The 20,305-nt window shown below is 39.6% G+C and overlaps 2 protein-coding genes across 2 annotated transcripts; both read right to left on the bottom strand.

Annotated features, from left to right (window-relative positions):
* Positions 1-1,577: 1,577 nt before the first annotated feature.
* Positions 1,578-3,702, bottom strand: LOC125002248 (B-cell receptor CD22-like). The gene is made up of 5 exons (XM_047577289.1): positions 3,454-3,702; positions 3,095-3,355; positions 2,806-2,893; positions 2,658-2,715; positions 1,578-2,446 (listed from the first exon to the last, which is right to left on the bottom strand). Exons 1-5 carry the CDS (start codon positions 3,494-3,496, stop codon positions 2,405-2,407), a joined length of 492 nt encoding a protein of 163 aa, XP_047433245.1. The 5' UTR covers positions 3,497-3,702; the 3' UTR covers positions 1,578-2,404.
* Positions 3,703-3,987: 285 nt separating this feature from the next.
* LOC125003508 lies at positions 3,988-5,052 on the bottom strand. Its single transcript, XM_047577477.1, has 3 exons — positions 4,848-5,052; positions 4,281-4,640; positions 3,988-4,190 (listed from the first exon to the last, which is right to left on the bottom strand). The coding sequence occupies exons 1-3, from the start codon at positions 4,945-4,947 to the stop codon at positions 3,988-3,990; spliced, it is 663 nt and encodes a 220-aa protein (XP_047433433.1). The 5' UTR covers positions 4,948-5,052.
* Between the last annotated feature and the right edge of the window lie 15,253 nt (positions 5,053-20,305).

The following is a 20,305-nucleotide window of genomic DNA, read 5'->3' as shown; positions in this document are numbered from 1 at the left end:
GGACAAACAAGCTTTATTGATCCAAAGAAAGAGTCCACGACCACTCAACTGAAAGCATCCCACAGGAGTTAGGAGGTCCTCTAAGTCCTTCCACTTCAACATAATCTTCATCCACAACTATCTGTCCTTTCCCCCTGCTTCCTCTTTTAACTCACTCCGCTGTTTGCAGTCTCCTCGCCGTCCGTTCTCCTCCAGCTCCTCCCACACCAGCAAAAAGCCCTCTTCTGTCCTCAGCTCCGCTCTTTTCTTCCCAGCACTCTCTTAATTAGGGGACCTGAGCAGCTACACCTGGGAGAGGAGTGAGGCCTGCTGGGAAATGTAGTAGGGGCGGCAATTTTGTGAGGCTGAGGTCAGCTTTGTAGAGGAATGTAGCGGCCCTCTACCACCTGCCCCACGGTGATGCTACAATGGATACCTCCATCCACCAGTCAAGTTACACATTATACATGTAGCGCAGACTTTGAGGGAATTTAACAAAAAGGTAAAAGACTCACCCTGAAGCAGTAAACTGGATAGCTGTGTACACTAGATCATCTCCCTCCTTCTCTGTCTTCTTCTTCTGTTTGTTGTGTTGAGCTAGCGTGATGTTGGAGTAGAGAGGATCTTCTTGGCTCTTAGAAAAACTTACGTTGGCGTAACAAACTTCATCCTGCTGCTCTGCTGATATTCTCTGTGTTGTAGCTGCAGGGTTGTCATTTTCTGGACCCACACTTGACTGAAGGTCAAATATTTCATCAGTAAGAGAACTGATAAATATTAGGGTTGTGAAATTCTTTAGAAATTGAGATCTTGTAAAGAGAAATCAGACATTTGTTACATTTACAATCACACACTGGTCGTCTGTCTTTTAATCATCTGATTAATATCATCAACCTCGAACATGAAGCAAGTTCCTAAATGAACTTTCTATAAAGTTTATCTAAAATGCCCTGTGGAGGATTAATATGATAATCTGAAATCGTATGAGAGATGGAGTTATGACATCCTCTTCTCTTCTGGGCTTCTCTGTAATAATTCCCACTGTGTTCAGGTCTGCTATCAGTGATGGTGAAAATCTGTCCTGAAGCTTTTGGTGAGTCTTCATTCATGTCAGCTCGAAGCCATACAACCATGTAGTATAGCTGAACAGTAACGTGCATGTCGAGTGAAATCCTAAATGATTCGTAAACCAATAAGTGATAAGTGTGAATCCAACCCTCTCGATTACACTTCATGTTATTGACCACTAGATGTCCTACTCGACCACGGTATCACTGAAGCCTTGGGTAATTAACCATTTTTTGAAGCTTCAAACAAAACCTCGATCATCCATCCCTACATAAAAGTTCAAACAGGTCGCTGTATGGTGGATCAATGACCCGCTGCTAACTAGGACACACCTTTAAGGATAGATAAGAGCTCGTAATAGAATGATATGGGACGTGGTTATAATTACTTAATTCATAGAGTGGAAAGTTCTATCATTATGATGAGAAATTGTGAAGAAAGACAACATCAGAAGAAAACATTATGTTTATTAAGGAATCTTTATTATCATAAAACTGTTTATTTACAGCTGAAATCCACAACTTCTTACATATTGTCGCCCTCTGCTGCAGTGAGAGGGAACTGCAACGATGTCAACACAACAGTTTGAGCTTTCTGTTCAACATGTTTATTTTAAAGAATTCATCTTTCTCTCGATCTGAATTACTCAGAACCTAAATATATAATATACACAGACCAGGCATAACATCATGACCCCTTATAGGTGAAGTAAAAAACCCTGACCATCAAATGGGCAAATATGAGGATTTCGGCGAGATTAATGAGGGACAAATTGTGATGGCTAGACAACTGGTTTGAGTTTGCTGTGATGACATGGCCTCCAAATTCCCAGGTGAGTATCTGTGGGTTGTGCTGAACAAACTAGAGTTATACTAGAAAACTAAGAGAGAAACAGTGTAAAACTAACTGAAATATAAAGAGAAAAATATTTAAAGATAAAACAGAAATATAAAGAAAATCAAACTGCACAACAAAGGGTACCAGAAAACATCATCATGTCATGTAAATTGTGACATGTCAGAGTTGGAATAACTCATCATCTCATTGTCTAGTATCTAGTATCTAGTATCTCATCCTCAGGGTAGCAGAGGTCTATCTCAGGACTAACACAGAGAGATAAACAAACATTCACACTCACACCTACAGTCTATGTAGAATCACCAATTAGCCTAACGACCATGTCTTTGGACGGTGGGAGGAAGACGGAAAAAATCTGGAAAAAAACCCACGCAGACACAGGGAGAACAGTGAACTCCACACACAAAGAGCTGAACCTGGACTGAAACCTGGGCTCAGACCTTCTCGCGTGGAGGCATCAGTGTTAACCACCACACCTATGTGCCCCCTGGAATAACTTCTACTTTGAATTAGAGGAATCATGTCTGAGGTTTTGTTGCATCTGTAAAAAGAAGATATTTCTCAGTAGTCTCACTCTTCACTTGTTTTAACCATGTGCTGTATTTATTTATTTTATTATCAGGACATTAAATATTCAAAGATTTTTACAATGACAAAATGACTTCCTGGATTTGTTCTGTGGTACAGTTCACATCTACAGTTCAGTATGTGGTTAATAATCAGTTCTGTTCACATGCTCTGATCTCTCTCACCTCTATAGCCTCCACAGGTTCATTTGGTTCAGTCCCACAGCTGAAGAGTTTCTTCTTCCTGGATGGAATCCAAGAAATAAGACGAATAAATACAAATTTAAAAGTAAATGACTGAATTGTAAAATAAAAAAAAAAGAAACAGACTTACCTCATACACATAATCAAAAGAAGCAGAGGAATCAGCACCAGCACCACCAAAGTTGATCTGATGACATTCAGTATTACTGGTAATTTTCCTACAAATGGACAAACACTGATATGAGGTCTTTGTGTCTCAGTAATAGAGTTGGTTGATTAGATCGATCGAAGGAAAACAGAACAGTCTAAAAAAAATCCTGATAGGAGATGTTATTGTTTTAGAATCACTAGTGTCTTTTTCTGTAGTGACTTGCTGATAATCTCGGATGCAGTGAACTGATATTTGAATCTTTATTTACCTGTGACACCAACCAGGTGTAAGGTGGAGTTATGACGTCCTCTTCTGTTCTGGGCTTCACAGTAATAACTCCCTCTGTGTTCAGGTCTGATGTCAGTGATGGTGAAGATCTGTCCTGAAGCTTTTGGTGAGTCTTCATTCTCCTTGTACCAGGTGTAGTTAGCTGCTGGGTTAGCATCACTGCTACAGGTCAGAGTCACTGAACTACCCTCCACTATCTCACCAGATGGACTCACTGATACAGAGGGAAGCTTTGGAGGATCTGGAAGAGACAAGGAAACATAAGTTAGAACTAAAATAAAGAGAAAACCTTGTCATGGGAGACAAAGTGCAACAGACTGGATTTGTATATTCACTCACATTTTACATCAATTGTAATGTATCTGGACGACATCTTGCCCATCGTGTTCTCAGCTGTACATTGATACTCTCCAGAGTCAGAGGGCTGGACAGAGCTGAGGACAAGCTGTGGTCCATTACTGACAAGTGTTTGGTTCTCGTACCAGGTGTAGTTAGCTGCTGGGTTAGCATCACTGCTACAGGTCAGAGTCACTGAACTACCCTCCACTATCTCACCAGATGGACTCACTGACACAGAGGGAAGCTTTGGAGGATCTGGAGATAGATGGAGATTATTATGTTGTTATGACGTGAAGTTTCTGAAGCTGAGGAAAATCAGTTAAAGTGGAACTGAAACACTTTAAAGCAAACATGATATTAATCTTGACAGTTACATTGTGCAGTTTGTGCAAGGTTACTTCCTTTACAGAAATATATCAAGATCAGTGTCTGAAGTAAAACACCCAAAATAACTGTCCAGTATGATACAGTGTCTAGTAGAGGTATGACAGACAGAGTGAAGTAAACTCACAGACTGAAGGAGAGCGGTAATCCTCATGTCCACTGAAAGCACAGGAGATGGTGTCTCCAGGAGAAAAGTTGTCTGTCAAAGTAGAAGTTTGCTGTGTCCTGATTCTGTTGGTTCTTGAACCAGACGTAAAGACGACCAGCTGGACTGCAGCTGCTGAGACACTTGAGCTCTGCCTCAGTTTGAGACTGATGGACTGATATTATTCTGGTCACCTGCACCTGCAGAGCTGCACATGACATCACAACAGTAATGTCACATCTGTTTAAATACTCAATGCACAGATACATCCACCTACACAGTTAGAGTTCATCAGTACCTGTGACAGTCAGAGTTGTTCCAGGTAAAACACTTCTCCATTCAAACCGTCGTGTCTTGAATTTGAAGTGATACTCAGATGAATCACTCTCTGTCAGGTTAGTGATTCTCAGAGTGGATCTTCCTCTCCATGGTTCAAGGACCTGAACACGACCTGAATACTGGGAGTCTTTACTCAGGTCCTCAGGCTGTGAGGGATTCATCCACTGACGACTACGATCAGGACTGAACCAGAACTTTGACTCAACAAAAGAATCATAATAATAACTGTATGTGGAGGAAATGTCCACTGATGAACCTTTGATGGCACAGATGCTTCTGTCAGTGTAAGTCACTTTGTTACAGGTTTGATGAAGGACACCTGAAAGAAGAAGAAGAAAATGTTTTAAAGAACACAACTACAAGAGGATTTTTCTGCAACACTACAGAGGAGGTGGTGGTGGTGTTAGACCATAAATGTCCTGCAGAGATCAAAGAAGAGAAGAGGAAGTGTGGTTTTCTGAAACATAGACACTGATGGTTGGTTCAGAGATGACACTGAGTTAGTGGAAGATTGAAGTAAACTCACATTGTGGAGGAGAGGGAAACTTCTCGGATCCTTTAACAGCACAGGAAACACTGTCTCCCCAATCAAAGGATTGTTGAATTGAATAAGTGTCTTTGTTCATGTTCACTCCATTCTTGTACCAGACATAGGAACGAGCAGATAGATGACAACTGCTCTGACACTTCACCTCTACCCAGTCAGGATTCCATGTTGAAGATGTTTTAACCTCTGCACGGAGAACTGAAGTAAACAGAGAAATATCATTTTAACTGTTGTCACCCATTAAATAAACACAGTCATCAGTAGTTCAGTAACAGTAATGACATGTTTCACATTTGACATATGTGGAGGAGAAATTCTTACCTGAGACAGTCAGAGTGACTCCAGGTGAACCAGTAAAACGTCCACCTTCTTGGTTTGTTGTGAAGCTGAACTTGTACTCAGCTGAATCGCTCTCTCTCAAGTCTGAGATTCTCAGAGTGCACTTGTTCTCATTGCAACTGTGAGTCACACGACCAGAATACTTTGAGTCTGTTGACAGATCATCAGGTTCGGTCTCTTTAATTTCAGACCCTGTGAACCAAAATGTTTTGTTCACAGTTGTAGAACAGTTCCCAACTTTATATGGGTATGTGAAGGAGCTTTTTATTTCCACTGTTGATCCTTCTTCAGCACAGATCTGAGTAGGAGAGTAAGTCACTCCATAACCAGTCTGACCAAGTACCACTGGAACACAGAGAACATCAGAGACTAGATTTAGATTCATTGATTAAAGTCAGAAAAATAAACACTTTACTGGTGATGCATCTTAGAAAAATCACCATCAAAGGGGAAATGTACTTAACTAGAAGGATGTGATACATGAACACAACAGTCTGCTCTGCTTGGGTGGAGTGGTGTGAATGGAAACTAATGACAAAGGTGAAACACTGAGACGTGTGCAACAACTGTGATAAAAAAAAAAACTATCTAACATGAACACAGAGATCACAGATAGTAAAACAGACTCATTACAGAATGAGAAAGAACCACTGAACTATAAAACTATCAATGCTTTTCTACAAATTTACTTCTCTCTGTGATGGTGGACACTGTCCCTTTAAGGGTTTGGGGCATTGATGTGGTTGTTGGCAGGGTGAGGAGTTGGTGGTTAGTAAGTTCAACAAAGACAGGAAGACACATTTTCACAAACACACAAACAAATGACACTGAGATAGTGGATCTTTCTAACTACCTGGGAGTTCACCTAAACAAGAGGTGGTCAGAGCAGACTCTACCTGCTAAGGAGACTTAGATTCCTTCAGAGTGCACGGAGCACTCCTGAGGACCGTCTATGACAAACACACACTGGACACTTTAATGTTTTTATTACTTCTCTTTAGCTTCTGTCTTTAAACTGCTGCTGCATCACTGACTATTTCTCCACTCTGGGACAAATAGAGGGTTAATGTTTAAGAATCAACACATTTCTACAATAATCAAAGTCAAGTATAAGAAGTTAGTCACTAGAAATGTGTCATTTTTACATGAAAACTAATCTGTGAGCTTTTACGCGTTGTAAGAAAAAAGAATCATCGATAGCTGTTAGATAAATGTAGTTGAGTAAAAAGTATAATATTCCTGCTCACTACCTGACACAGAGAGAAGGAAGACAAAGAATCCCCTCGTCGCTGCAGTTAAACCCATCGCTGCTCCTCACGTCTGTTAAACAGCAGACAGATCACATACTTAAGTACAACAGTACGTCAGTTAGTGGCACAATATATTTCCTGTGTAGAGACACCTTCTTCTGTCAGAGATCGTTCTGTTCAATATGTCTTCCTTCCTCTTATATTATTAATATGCATCAGCAAATGAATGGTTGTAAATCCTCAAGCTGAAATGAAGAAATGACTCTTATTTTTGTTTTTCATCAATAAACCTCCTAAAATATGACTTATAAACTTGATCATTATAGACTTGAGTGTCACTCTCGGAGACATATTTGCTTAAACCTTTCATTTTCTAAAGTTCTGCTGATACACTCAAGCTGTGCAACATCAGCAGTTCCTGGTAGATACATTCTAACAGTCAGTCTAAAAATATATTCAGAGTAAAGGGTGTTAGTTTCTATGTTCCAGTCATTTCTCCTATAATGCTGCATCTTATAAGAAATCAGAAAGTGGTTGCTGTTGAAATTAGTTCTTCTAGGTTCAAAGTTTGTCTTCAAAATAACGGACTTTCATTAAAAGAGTTGACCAGAGGCCATGAAATTCTCAGAGGTTTGATGACGACAGGAGAAAAAAAACTCTGAGGAAGAAAAGTGGGTGTTACCAAGTTGAACTAATCTCATCTTTGACGACCAATGGGAGTGACTGATACAGTTGATTGACATATGGCTCAAAGTTCCCAAATGATTCCTGAAGGATCCACCGTCCACAGCTTGAAGGACTATCAAACGTCTGCAACTCAGTAAATACAAAACTAAGTGTATGAACACCTCTGTGTAGGTACCTTGGATGGATCACCAGTGATCATAATTCATTCTAAAAAGCTGTTTGTTTTTCCATAGATATATAAATTTAATCAACTACATTAATCCACGTGCTATCTGACACATATTAATGAAGATACTCTGAGGCAGCTGAACCAGACTGAGTCTCTCCAGAGTTGGAGTCGAGGTTGTTGTTGGTCATTTGTGTCGAGGGCAGGGTCCACTGGATCCAACCATCTGGGTACCTCATTACCAGCCTGCTGCTTCCCAGCTCCACACCCTGAACAGGAGGACACACAACACCTGATCCAACTTTATGTAACCAGGTTGAAATGAAATCTTTACTTTTACGTTTGAAATGTCACCAAATCCTGATGAATGTTATTTCTTATATGTTTTAGGTGTGTTTTATTGCCTATATGTATGCCTGGATGTTGTATTCAGACCAGTGTTAATACCTGTACTGTCTCTTTAAGAAGTCGCAGCCTTGTGTCGTCATTACGCTGCGTCTCTCAGTTCGCTCCAGACCAGCTGAGAGGAGGTGTTTATATTATTTTGCTCGTCATTTTTGAACATTTATTTCGGGTTTTGGACAATGCAAACTTTATTTCATGCATGTATAAATGTTGGGTTTTAGGCTGCGAACATGCAGTTAATGAGTCAATTGAATATGAACTTTGTAAACTGACTTTTTGCAAGTTGAAGTAGACATATTCCACATGAAAGTCTACATGGTTTCCTGTATGTTTCTCTGCCTTGTGTGTTTTTCTGTTGATTTGTACAGATAAATCTTCTATCCTGCCTTCATTAAAGAGCAACCAGCAGCTGATTGTGGTCAGAGTCCTTTCTTCATTCCTCACAACGTAGTAACACAACGCAGAACTTATATGTGTTAATTGAGGCGCATCCAACCTGGTTTAAAGACAATGCACGCCCGTTACATGTACATAATATCTATGGAGACACAAGACAATACTGACGGCTGATGACAGTGAGCGATCACTCACCTGCAGGTTCTCCAGAGCTCTGGCAGCCATGTTGACATTCTTGGAGTTGACGAAGGTTCAGAAGAGTTCATGAAGAATTATGATGCTTTCAATCTCACCAAACCTGTCACCATGGAAACACAAAGCCTCTCATGTACAGGGAAGCTGAGTAGTACTGATGTGTAGCTCAGGTGAAGGTGATCACATGTATAATCCTACAATGTTCATCATTTCAGAAACAACAAACAAACATGGAGGTTTTGGGTGATACATACAACCATGTGTGTCTTTATTTACATCCTGTAATGAGAAATGATGTATCGTACAGTATCTTACACCATCAACATCCTGCTCTGTATATATAATGTTTTAACTGTGTGTATCTGTAACTTGTTGAAACACTGCATGACTGTAAGTTGAGTTGTTGCTAATGACATTAATAATATCTTCATTGTTTGTTTTATGGCTTTGATCTATGGGTCTCTGTCACAGGTTAGGCCATGTTATCTCTCTGAAGGGTCCTGATGGAGGCACTATCTATTGATAGGGGGTATGAAGTAAATCTATTTCATGAACCTGTCGCTCTTTTATCACTATCAATGCTTGATGCTTTGTCTGTGCTGTGAGTCCATCTGCAGATGTTGGATTAAACTGAAGACCAGAATTTTCATCAGCCTACATTGAGCACAGTTAGCCTCCAGTTAGCAGAGTCAGCCTACATTTAGCACTGTTAACTCACATTTAGCACAGTTAGCCTACACTTAGCACACATATCCTACATTTAGCACAGTTAGCCTGCAGTTAGCAGAGTTAACCCACATTTAGCACAGTTAACCCACACTTAGCATAGTTAGCCTACATTTCGCATAGTTAGCCTACATTTATTACAGTTAGCCTACATTTAGCTCAGTTAACCCACATTTAGCTTATGGTTAGCACAATTAGCCTGTGTGTGACAAAGTATTGCGCGCTTAAGCGTGCATGTGTGTGTGTGTTCTACAACTCTGTGTGTGTGTAACTGTAATAACACAAAGTTACCTGTGTAGTGTGTGTTGGTGTGTGTAGTTTAAACATAAATGTGTGGGACACAGGGATCAGCTGTAGTAACAGCAGAGACAACAAGAGGAGTCCCTGATTAATGAATTGGTCTCAGCTGTGTCCCAGGCCTGTGGGTCAGGGTTGCTGTGGCAACCCAACGTGGTTGTCAATGACGACAGAAGCGCACTGGGCCGGGACACAGAGAAGAGGTGGATTATCTCCCTCTGTGCTGGTCGCACATTTGGGCTCACTGTGACAAAACGGTAGCTCCTATTAGAAAAACACACAGACCGTGGGCGTCATAAGACCTTCCTGAAGACTTTGATATGTTTCTTTTCTTTCTGGAGTAAATATTTTGGAGTTTTGAAATATTTGGAGTTTAAGGAAATCTTTGCATTGCAGTCAATGGAGAACAGACAGGGACGTGACGGCGAACAGAGACTCGCAGTTTAAATTCTGTACGTCTCACTGCTTTGCCGAGCACATTGTGAGAGACACAACAAGTTTGTCTACAACTGTGGAAAAAAATCGTGTCTGGAGTATAGATTGTGATCGGGACAAGTGTGGAAAGAGAACGGTTTCAAGCAATTTCAGACAGCTGTCTTCACTCTAAGTGATGAGTCGTCCACTCTGGCTCTGGATTCTGTGCAATACACACCCATTATAAACTGAAAATCTCTCCCAAAAAGATCATGGTCATTGAACAGTGATGGATCAAAAACTATCAAAACGTGGATTAATACATCAATACACAAGGCTTGTGTCTACAGTTCAAAGTTTACATGAAGTCTCTAGGTGAAAGCATGACTGAGCAATAGACCTTTAAAAGACTTATGTTACGAAAAATTCATATTTTGTAGCAAGTATTAGCACACCGATCCCGATCAAACCAACATTTTGATATATAACTCTAAGGGATGTAAAAAGGAGGTAGAGGAAAAGTAATAATAAGAAGAAACAAGCAGTATAACAATAGGGCACTAATAATAAACTGCACTTATTTATTTATTAATATTAAATATTTAGAGACTGGAATGTATTTTTGTATCTGAACCAGATAAACTGACTGATATATGAGCCCTGAATGCTCTCCTAGACTGACTGCTAAAAAATAACAATATCCCAATAATTACTACCAGTGAAGATGTAGTTTTTGCTGCACTTGTCTGTTATGACTATGGGTCATGTTGTGTGTGGGCTCTGCCTGTGTAGTGCTGTTCTACTATCAGCGTCCTGTGTGTAGGACAGTGTTTGGGGGAAAGCTGTATGACATGGTTACAAGTGTAAAGTGGGACTCCAGCTTTTTGTTCCTTTACAACATTTCCTATTTGTTAATTTCATGTTTTAATAATTTCATATCTGTCTGGCCATGTGTTTAATAATGCCTGATGAATGAGTTGTGTAGAGGCCTTATTCTCAGCATGTTTCTGCAGTTGAACAGCGCCGCACTGTGGACAGAAGTGATACTGCATTTAGTTCTTTCGTCCTCAGATGAGGTGATGACAGCCTGAATCATGGTGAACTTCTTAAGCAGCCGTTAACTCTGCTCTTCCTCAAAGCCACCTCCTAAAGCAGAATAAAAAACTTTAAAAAGTCAGATATGACTTCAAAATACTCTAAAGGAGGACACTTCCCAGCTGAGAAGGGAGAGGAAAGACTTTTAGGTTTTTAGTTGTTGGTTTTGTGTGTAGGTGTACACATGAAACTGATGACAGACTTTGATAAATTTGAGCCGTCGAGTGTGCTCTGTCGTTTCATATTCCTTCATCTCCTCCATTTTCCCACAATGTCAATATCAATGCGTCCTCAATTGGCACATCTCTGTTCAATAAACTATTTGACCACCTTCTCTCAGCCACATATGGGGCCATTATTGTAGCAAAACTATTTGCAAATGTGTATTTTGATCCACAAATGTGTAAAACAAATTTGCAAATGCGGAACCCTACTACTGGCTGTTGGATTTTTTAACTGTCAGATCACAACGGGTCAGGGCCAATGGCGTTCTGTCTGATGTTCTCTTCTCCTCCACCGGCGCTCCTCAGGGATGCGTTCTCTTGCCTCTCCTATTTGTCTTATATACTGATGCATGCCAGAGCTGTCAGGAGAAACGCTGCATTGTAAAGTTAGCTGATGACTCAGTGATCGTGTCCCTCCTCAGCCACGATGACCCAATGCCTGGCCCTGTAGTGGAGGAATTTATCCAGTGGTGCAAGTCGCCCCTTCCTCACCGTCAGTGTTTCAAAAACAAAGGAAATGATCATTGATTTCAAGGAGGTCCTGCCCAGCCACTGTTCCCCTGTCGATCAATGAACAAGCTGTAGAGTCTGTCCAGCAGTATGGATATCTGGGAACAGTAATTGATGACAGGCCGTCCTTTGAGTATTAGGTTGATGCCGTGTCCAAAAAAGCCAACTAGCACATGTACTTTCTTCGGAAGCTCAGGAACATAAACATTAACTCCAAGTTCATGGAAATGTTTTATTCTTGTTTTATTAAATCTGTCCTGACATTTGCTTTTATCTGCTGGTTTGGGTACCTCAACCTCAAAAACCGTAACAGACTCCAGGACATAGTGTGCAGTGAGTGTGCAGTAAAATTGTTGGCACTCCACTAAAAGACATCTCTTTCTTGTACAGAACTAGGGCCCTGAACAAAGCGAAACTCACCCTGTCTGACCCTAGCCATCCCTTAGCACCTGAATTTAAACTGCTTCCATCCAGATGCAGATTTCATGTGCCGAGATGCAGGACTGACAGATTTAAAAAAATCCTGGGTGACTTCTTAACCACTGATAGCACTGTGGTCACTTTAACTCTTTGTTTTTATCCAGTGTGGCACTGTTGCACTTTGTTCAGTTGTTAAATTGTGTTAATTGTTGTCCCGTGTTGTTGTCCCATGTCATCCATGTCATCCATGTCTTGTTATGTATTCCATTGTCACTCTTTTTATTATTAGCTTCATGTCATCGTTGTGTCAATGTTGTGCTTTTTTTTTTATGATTATTGTTTTTTTTGCTCATCGCTGCACTACAAATTGCCCCCCGGGGACAATAAATATCTCTTGACTTGACTTGACCCGATCCACAAATGTGTAAAAAATAACAATTCACAGATGTGTAACCAAATCCACAAATGTGTAAAGTAAATTTGGAAATGCTTACATTGATTTATATAATTTATCCGGCCTCTAGATTGGGAATTTTTTGCAAATGCGCATAGTGTGCCTCCGTAGCTATACAGCTCCATACCACCAGGGGGTGCAAGTGTAATACCAAGATTTATGAATTTGACTACTCGGTTCGACTACTGGAGCACTCTCAGGAATGTGAGAATGAGACTCGGGAGGCAAAGTTTAAATATAAAAGTAATGCCAGAATTGATTAGAACAGAATAAACAGATAAATAGATAAATACGTTACAACAAGACAAACAACATTCTCTGGCAAACCAAAACAATTGAATAGATATATACAATAATATCATTTGGTTATCTAATTAAGCTAAATATTCTAATTTGGGTGCACCCTTAAATTTATTTTAATTGTAAAATAAAACAAAATAATTCATTAAGACCAATAATCATGCTCACCGATCTCTTTGTTCGGGGGGCACAGGCACAAACGGCTCTGGCAACCCGGTGCACAAGGTTCTACTCAAAAAAATAAACTAATAAAACATCGTTCATGGATCGTGCCTTTACCTTGTGCTGAAAGCAGTAAGTAGATGAGAGGGGAGTGTGCACACACATGACACATCGACCAGAGGTTAGGAGCAACAGCTAAGCTTTGGCAGACGAGCTGAACGGTAGTTGAGGGCTAACAGTAGTAACGGTCACGAACGTTAGTCGGCGATGTTAATGGTAGTTCAACAGCCAATAGCGTTAACGGCTAATGGCAGTAACGGCTAAAGACAACAGCCGTTACCACATCTACCATATCATTAACTCACTTTCGGTTGCTTTTTTTTTTTTTTTTTTAGCAAACACTCGCTGACTGTTTGTCTGCCTTCGGTAGACTCCGTTTCATTGAATTTATCTCGTTGTTCTTTCTTTCGTTCACTTCGCTCACTTTCCAAAACTTCCTTGACTCACACGCAAACATAGCGGTGGGCGGGGCTAAACTGTGTTTACAGTTCTCTAATTGGCCGATCTGACCTGATGCATTGAGGGTACACAAAAACATGGGAAATATTGGAACTGGACAAAACCATACATACAGTTTTCCTATTAAACGAAACAATCAATAAAACATTCATTTCAGTTCCCTTTCTTTTTCTAATTTATTTATGTAACCCAATATATTGAAGGGGTTATACCAGCACCAATGATAGCGGCCACCGCTACCTGGGCTTGTCGGATAGACTTTATGACCTTATGACTGGGACCAATGCTCCATGGTGAAAGGATTTAAATATATTATGCCTATGGAAACACTATTTTTTGCAACTGAACGAATCTATTGAATCTAATGAACAACTATCACAAACTCTTCATACACACAATGATGTTGTGTATTGACCATCACCTGCCAAATGCAAACAAACTAGTCATGGATTTCAGCTCTAAACTTCAAAAACAAAGTTCAAAATGATCACGAATCCCATTTTAAACCAATGATGAGACTGTTTCTACCCCCAAACATGCTTGTCTGGAAACAAACATGAGTTCTCTCCGACCTTGGAGCAAGACTTAAACGAGTCAGTCAGGAAAAAAGTGACCAGGTCAGACATTTAGTCAGGGAGAAAGCTCGCTACACAAAATGTTTTATCTCATCAGGCAGCTGCACAAAACTCTGTGAAAGTATCTGGTCACATGAGGCAGTTAAATGTTAGCCTCAAGGCCAGGGATGCTTTCACCTTCTATGTCACCCTGAGAAAAAATATCACTCGATATGAAATGTGACTAAAAGTTGAGACGGACTTGATTTTTTTATTTGATTTTAATGATTTATTCTGAACATTCCAATATGAGTAAATAAACACAAATGATTTTAGAAAAAAACACACTCGATACAATTTTAAAAATAAAATAAAAAAGCAACAAAATAAAAGAAGCAGCACAATAATTTCACTGACATGTCTGAAAAGAGGTGAGAAAAAGTCCAACTTATTTACTCCTGCCCCTTCTCCATAAATAATAGTTGTTTATCTCGCTCTTCCTTTCACATTACTCCTATATTGTCATATACACATACATATATCTACATATATACATATTCAAACATACATGTATATTTGAATACACACATAACCCTCATCCCTTTATCTTATGAAAAACATTTGTTTTTGAAGTGGTTTAAGTTTGGACGTTCCTTGTGCTCTTCCCTCAACCTATTCCATAATGTGACACCACACACCAGTATACAAAAACTTCCAGCAGTGCTCTGGATATTGAAAGTAAATCTGCCCCTTAAATTAAAATCCCTTTCTCTCTTGGTGAATAATTTCTATATATTTCTTAGTAGTAGGTTGTTTTTGGCTTTGAATATGATCGTTGTCTGTAGTTCTATGATGCCTCTGAGTTTTAGCAGCTTTGATTGTAAAAATAATGAGTTTGTGTGATCTTTATAACCTGTCTTATGAATAGTTCTTATTTCTTTCTTTTGCTGAATGATTAGTAGATTTATTTTACTGATGTAATTGTTGCCCCAAAACTCTTCACACTAACTTATATATGGAAGAACTATTGAACAATAGAGAATGCAGAGTGACTTGTAATCGGGGACCTGTTTTGCTTTATTTAATACTGCTATGCTCCTTCATACTTTAGATTGTATATATATGATGTGTGGTGTCCAGTTGATTTGGTCATCTATTGTTACCCCTAGGACTTCTGATTTCATGACTGATTTCATTCACTCTTTCAATGTTCACCACATCCGGTTGAAACTGTAATTTTAGATTCATGCAGAATTATTTTTGATTTTTGCCAAATTTAACGCTAATTTATTCCTTCAATTCAATGTTAATCGCTTGCATTGAGAGTTGCAGATCACTGCCACAACAACAACAAAAAAAATGTTGGTATCATCTGCTAATAAAACCAGTTTTAACAACTTTAACACTTTGATATCATTGATATAAAGTATGAATAAGTTGGGGCCCAAGACTGACCCCTGAGAGACGCTACCAGGAATGTTCTAACATGTTGAACAGTAATCACCCATCTTCACAAACTCCTCATCCAGTCTAATACCTTTCCCTGATAACACAACGCTCTAATTTCATGAGAGAAAATGTTTTAAAATCTATTCATATTCCAATTGTTATAGGTCCAATGAATCAGTAATTTCTTCGGTTGACTCTGTTAATGCCAGAGATGTGGATCTGTTTGATCTGAAACCATATCAGCTTTCATTAAGAAATTTGTGTTTGTCCAAGAATTTATCCAGTCGGTCAATGAGAAGCTTTTTCTAATATTTTGGAGAATTGTGGGAGTACTGAGACGTCTTGGATGAAAGGGGGGTCAGAGGTTGTGATGTGGGAAAGATCATTTATGTTTGCTGAGGAGTTTTTTGCAGAACATCTTTTGGTGAGAGAGTCTAAAGTATACAATGGTCTGGATGTATGATTATTGGTCTTAATTCATTCAGACCAATAATCATGCTCACCGATCTCTGTGTTCGGCGGGGCGCAGGCACAACACGGCTCTGGCACCCGGTGCCACAACGAGTTCTACACAAAAATAAATAAACTAATAAACACATCGTTCATGGATCGTGCCTTTACCTTGCTGCTGAAAGCAGTAATAGATGAGAGGGGAGTTGTGCACACACAGACACATCGACCACAGTTGGGAGCAACAGCTAAGCGCTGGCAGACGAGCTAACGGTAGTTGAGAGCTAACAGTAGTAACGGCCACGAACGTTAGACGGCGAGTTAATGGTAGTCAACAGCCAACAGCGTTAACGGCTAATGGCAGTAACGGGTAAAAACAACAGCCGTTAACACATCATTAACTCACTTTCGGTTGCTTTTTTTTTTTTTAGCAAACACTCACTGACTGTTCGTCTGCCTTCAGTAGACTCCGTTTCATTGAATTTATCTCGTTGTTCTTCTTTCGTTCACTTCGCTGACTTTCCAAAACTGCCTGACTCACACGCAAACATAGCGGGGCTAAACTGTGTTTACAGTTCTCTAATTGGCCGATCTGACCTGATGCATTCAGGGTACATAAAAACATGGGAAACATTGGAACTTGACAAAACCATACATACAGTTTTCCTATTAAACGAAACAAATAATAAGACATTCATTTCATTTCCCTTTCTTTTCCTAATTTTTTATTTGACACTTTGATATCTTTGATATAAAGTATGAATAAGTTGGGTCCCAAGACTGACCCTTTGGGAGACGCCACCATGTTGAACAGTAATCACCCATCTTCAAAAACTCCTCATCCAGTCTAATACCTTTCCCCTGATACCACACCGCTCTAATTTCATGTGAGAAAATGTTTTAAAATCTATTCATATTCCAATTATTTTAGGTCCAATGAATTCGTAATTTCTTCTGTTGACTCTGTTAATGCCAGAGATGTTGATCTGTTTGATCTGAAACCATATCAGCTTTCATTAAGAAATTTGTGTTTGTCCAAGAATTTATCCAGTCGGTCAATGAGAAGCTTTTCCTAATATTTTGGAGAATTTTGGGAGTACTGAGACGTCTTGGATGAAAGGGGGGTCAGAGGTTGTGATGTGGGAAAGATCATTTATGTTTACTGACGATTTTTTTGCAGAACATCTTTTGGTGAGAGAGTCTAAAGTATACAATGGTCTGGATGTGGGAGGCTGCAGATGAAGGAGAAGTATTGGAGGGTAACAGTGAAGTGGGGGGTGATACCATGGGTGGGCAGTAGGGGGTGCTGTTCTCAGGGGTGGTTCTGTAGCAGACTAAGAAGAAGCAGGAAGGGGTGTGTAGTGTAAACATGGCTAGTTATGCACACGTTTAAACAGTATGTTGGACAGTGGATGTTAACACAGAGATGTGGACTCAGTCACTTTTAAAGTGATTTGGTCTGTTCCAGAAGAGATTAAAGTTATTGATTAAATTGATCCTGTGTGAGAGTGAGTGAGGCCAGGTGCTTAGACTGAGGAGATGACTGATTCCATCAGCGTCGCACAATGCCAGTCACTTCACTTTAAAGAGATGGATTTTCACACTGAAACTACATTTGCAAGGTTTTGTATTTATGTCTATGTGCAGCAGTTTGCAGAGAGATGCACTGGGTTGTAAAGAGACCTGAAGTTGATGGGTTTCTAGAGGCCAACCTTTAATCACCCAACCAACAGATTTATTTAAAGCTTGCAGGTATTTAATAGTATTTTCCTGGTGCATTTTTAAAGTTGTCATCACTTAGATGAGCTCTGAAACAGTCACTGGTTGATATGGAAACTGTTTTCTGTTTACATGTCCCTTATACACTGTGATAAGTCAGAGTGGTAATAACTTGGATCAGAAGAGGAATGTCTCTAGTTTCACAGCATCTACAAAAAGAGGACATTCTCTTTAACACTGTTGTTCTTTTATTATTTTTATTATTATTAATAATATTATTTTGTAATCAGACTGACCGGACATTTACCTTTTGTATTTAAATTAATAGAAATATTTTTACACTGATAAAATGACTTCCTGGCTTTGTTCTGTGGTTCACATCTACAGTTCAGCATATGGTTAATAATCAGTTCTGGTCACATGCTCTGATCTCTTTCACCTCTACAGCCTCCACAGGTTCATTGGGTTCAGTCCCACAGCTGAAGAGTTTCTTCTTCCTGGATGGAATCCAAGAAATAAGACAACGGATGAATTACAAATTTCAAAATAAATGAATAGCAAAGTTAAATAACAAACACACTCACCTCATACACAGAATCAAAAGAAGCAGAGGAACCAGCACCATCAAAGTTAACCTGATGACATTCAGTTTTACTGGTAATTTTCCTACAAATGAACAAACACTGATATGAGGTCTTTGTGTCACTAACAGAGTTGATTGTTCAGATCAAGCAAAGAAAAAATGAACCGTCTAAAAACATCCTGACAGTAGATGTTGTTGTTTTACAATCACTGGAGGTTTTCTCTGTAGTGACTTGTTGATAAATCTAAAGCAGTGAACTGATATTTGAATCTTTTTTTCCCTTGTGACACCAACCAGGGGAAAGGATGGAGTTATACGCCCTATTTGTTGGGGGGCTTCACAGAAATAATTTCCCCCCTGTGTTCGGGGTCTGATATCAGTGATGGTAAAAGATCTGTCCTGAACTTTTGGTAGTCTTCATTCCCTTGTACCAGGTTGAAAGTTAGCTGCGGGGTTGGGCTTCACTGGGGCGGTCAAAAGTCATTTAAAACTACCCTCCACTACCCTACCAGATGGACCCCAAAACTGACACAGGGGGAAGCTTTGGGCTCTAAGGAAAAGGGGAGTTTTATTATGTTGTTGAAACCCCGTGATCCCTTCTGAATTTTCCCTAAAGGGCTGAATCAACGTCATTTAAAAGTGGAATAAAAAACATTTAAAAAAAACATGATGTTAATCTTGACAGTGTTTTTGTGCAGGTTTTTGCAAGGTTATTTCCCTTTTAAAACAGAAATATATGAAAGATCAGTTTTTAAAATTTAAAAGAAAACCCAAAAATTTTAAAAGTAAAAAAAAAAAAAAAAACCCCAAAAATAACTTTTCCCAGTATGATACTTGTCTAGTAGGGGTTTGAAAAGACAGAGTGAAGAAAAACTCACAAAATGAAGGGGGGGGGAAAACCCCTCATGTCCATTTGAAAGCACAGGAGACGGAGTCTCCGGGAGAAAATTTTGTCGGGAAAAAAAGTAAAAGGGTTGCTGTGTCCGATTCTCTTTTGGTTTTTTAAACCCAGACGTAAAGACGACCAGCTGGACTGAAAGCTGCTGAAAACCTTGGGGCTCTCCCCTCGTTTGAAAAGTTGGACTGAAAATTTTTCGGGGCACCTGCACCTGCAGAGCTGCAAAATGAAAAACAAAACCCCATAATGTCACATCTGTTTAAATCCCAAAAGCACAGATACACCCCAACCTACACATTTTAAAAGTTCATCAGTCCCTTTGTGACAGTCAGAGTTTTTCCCAAAGGTAAAATACTTCTCCTTCAAACCGTGGTGTTTTAAATTTTTGAAGGGGATACTCAAAATAAAATAAACTCTCGCCCGGGTTAGTAAATTTCAGAAGGGATCTTCCGTATCTGGTTCAAGGACCTAAACACGCCCTTTAATACGGGGGAAGGTTTTTACTCAGGTCCTCAGGTGTGGGGGATTAAACCTCTGACGCCCCTTACAAAAAGGACGGAACCAAAAACTTTGACTCAACAGAATAATAATGATGACTGTTGTGGAGGAAATGTCCACTGATAAACCCTTTGGGCCACAAAATGTTTTCTTCAGTGTAATCACTTTGTTCCCGGTTTTTGATGAAGGACACCTAAAAGAAGAAGAAAAAAATGTTTTAAAAAACAAAACTACAGGGAAATTTTTTTCTGCAAAAACTACAGAGGGGGTTTGGTGGTGGTTTTGGGAAAACCCCATAAATGTCCTGCAGAAATCAAAGAAGAGAAGGGGAAGGGAGGAAGTGTGGTTTTCTGAAACATAGACATAAAGGGTTTGGGTTCAGGGGGATACACTGAGTTATGGAAGTTTGGGAAGTAAATCACATTGTGGAGGAGGGGGAAACTTTTTGGGTCCTTTTTTAAACAGCACGGGAAACACTGTCTCCATCATCAAAGTATTGTTGAACTGAATAAGGGGTTTTTGTTCATGTTTTTTCCATTCTTGTACCAGACGTGGGGAAAGAGCGGGATAACGACTACTGTTTCGGGACACTTCACCTCGCCCCATTGATCCGGGAATATTTTTTAACCTCTACACAGTAAAACTGAAGTAAACCCCAAGGGGGGGGGGGGGGGGGAATAAAACTTTTAACGTTGTAAACCATTAAATAAACACTTTCATCAATCGT

This window comes from Mugil cephalus, chromosome 2 (genome assembly GCF_022458985.1).
Source record: "Mugil cephalus isolate CIBA_MC_2020 chromosome 2, CIBA_Mcephalus_1.1, whole genome shotgun sequence".
Taxonomy (NCBI): Eukaryota; Metazoa; Chordata; class Actinopteri; order Mugiliformes; family Mugilidae; genus Mugil; species Mugil cephalus.
The sequence above is the reverse complement of the archived record's forward strand: the minus strand, read 5'-3'. Positions and strand labels throughout refer to the sequence as shown.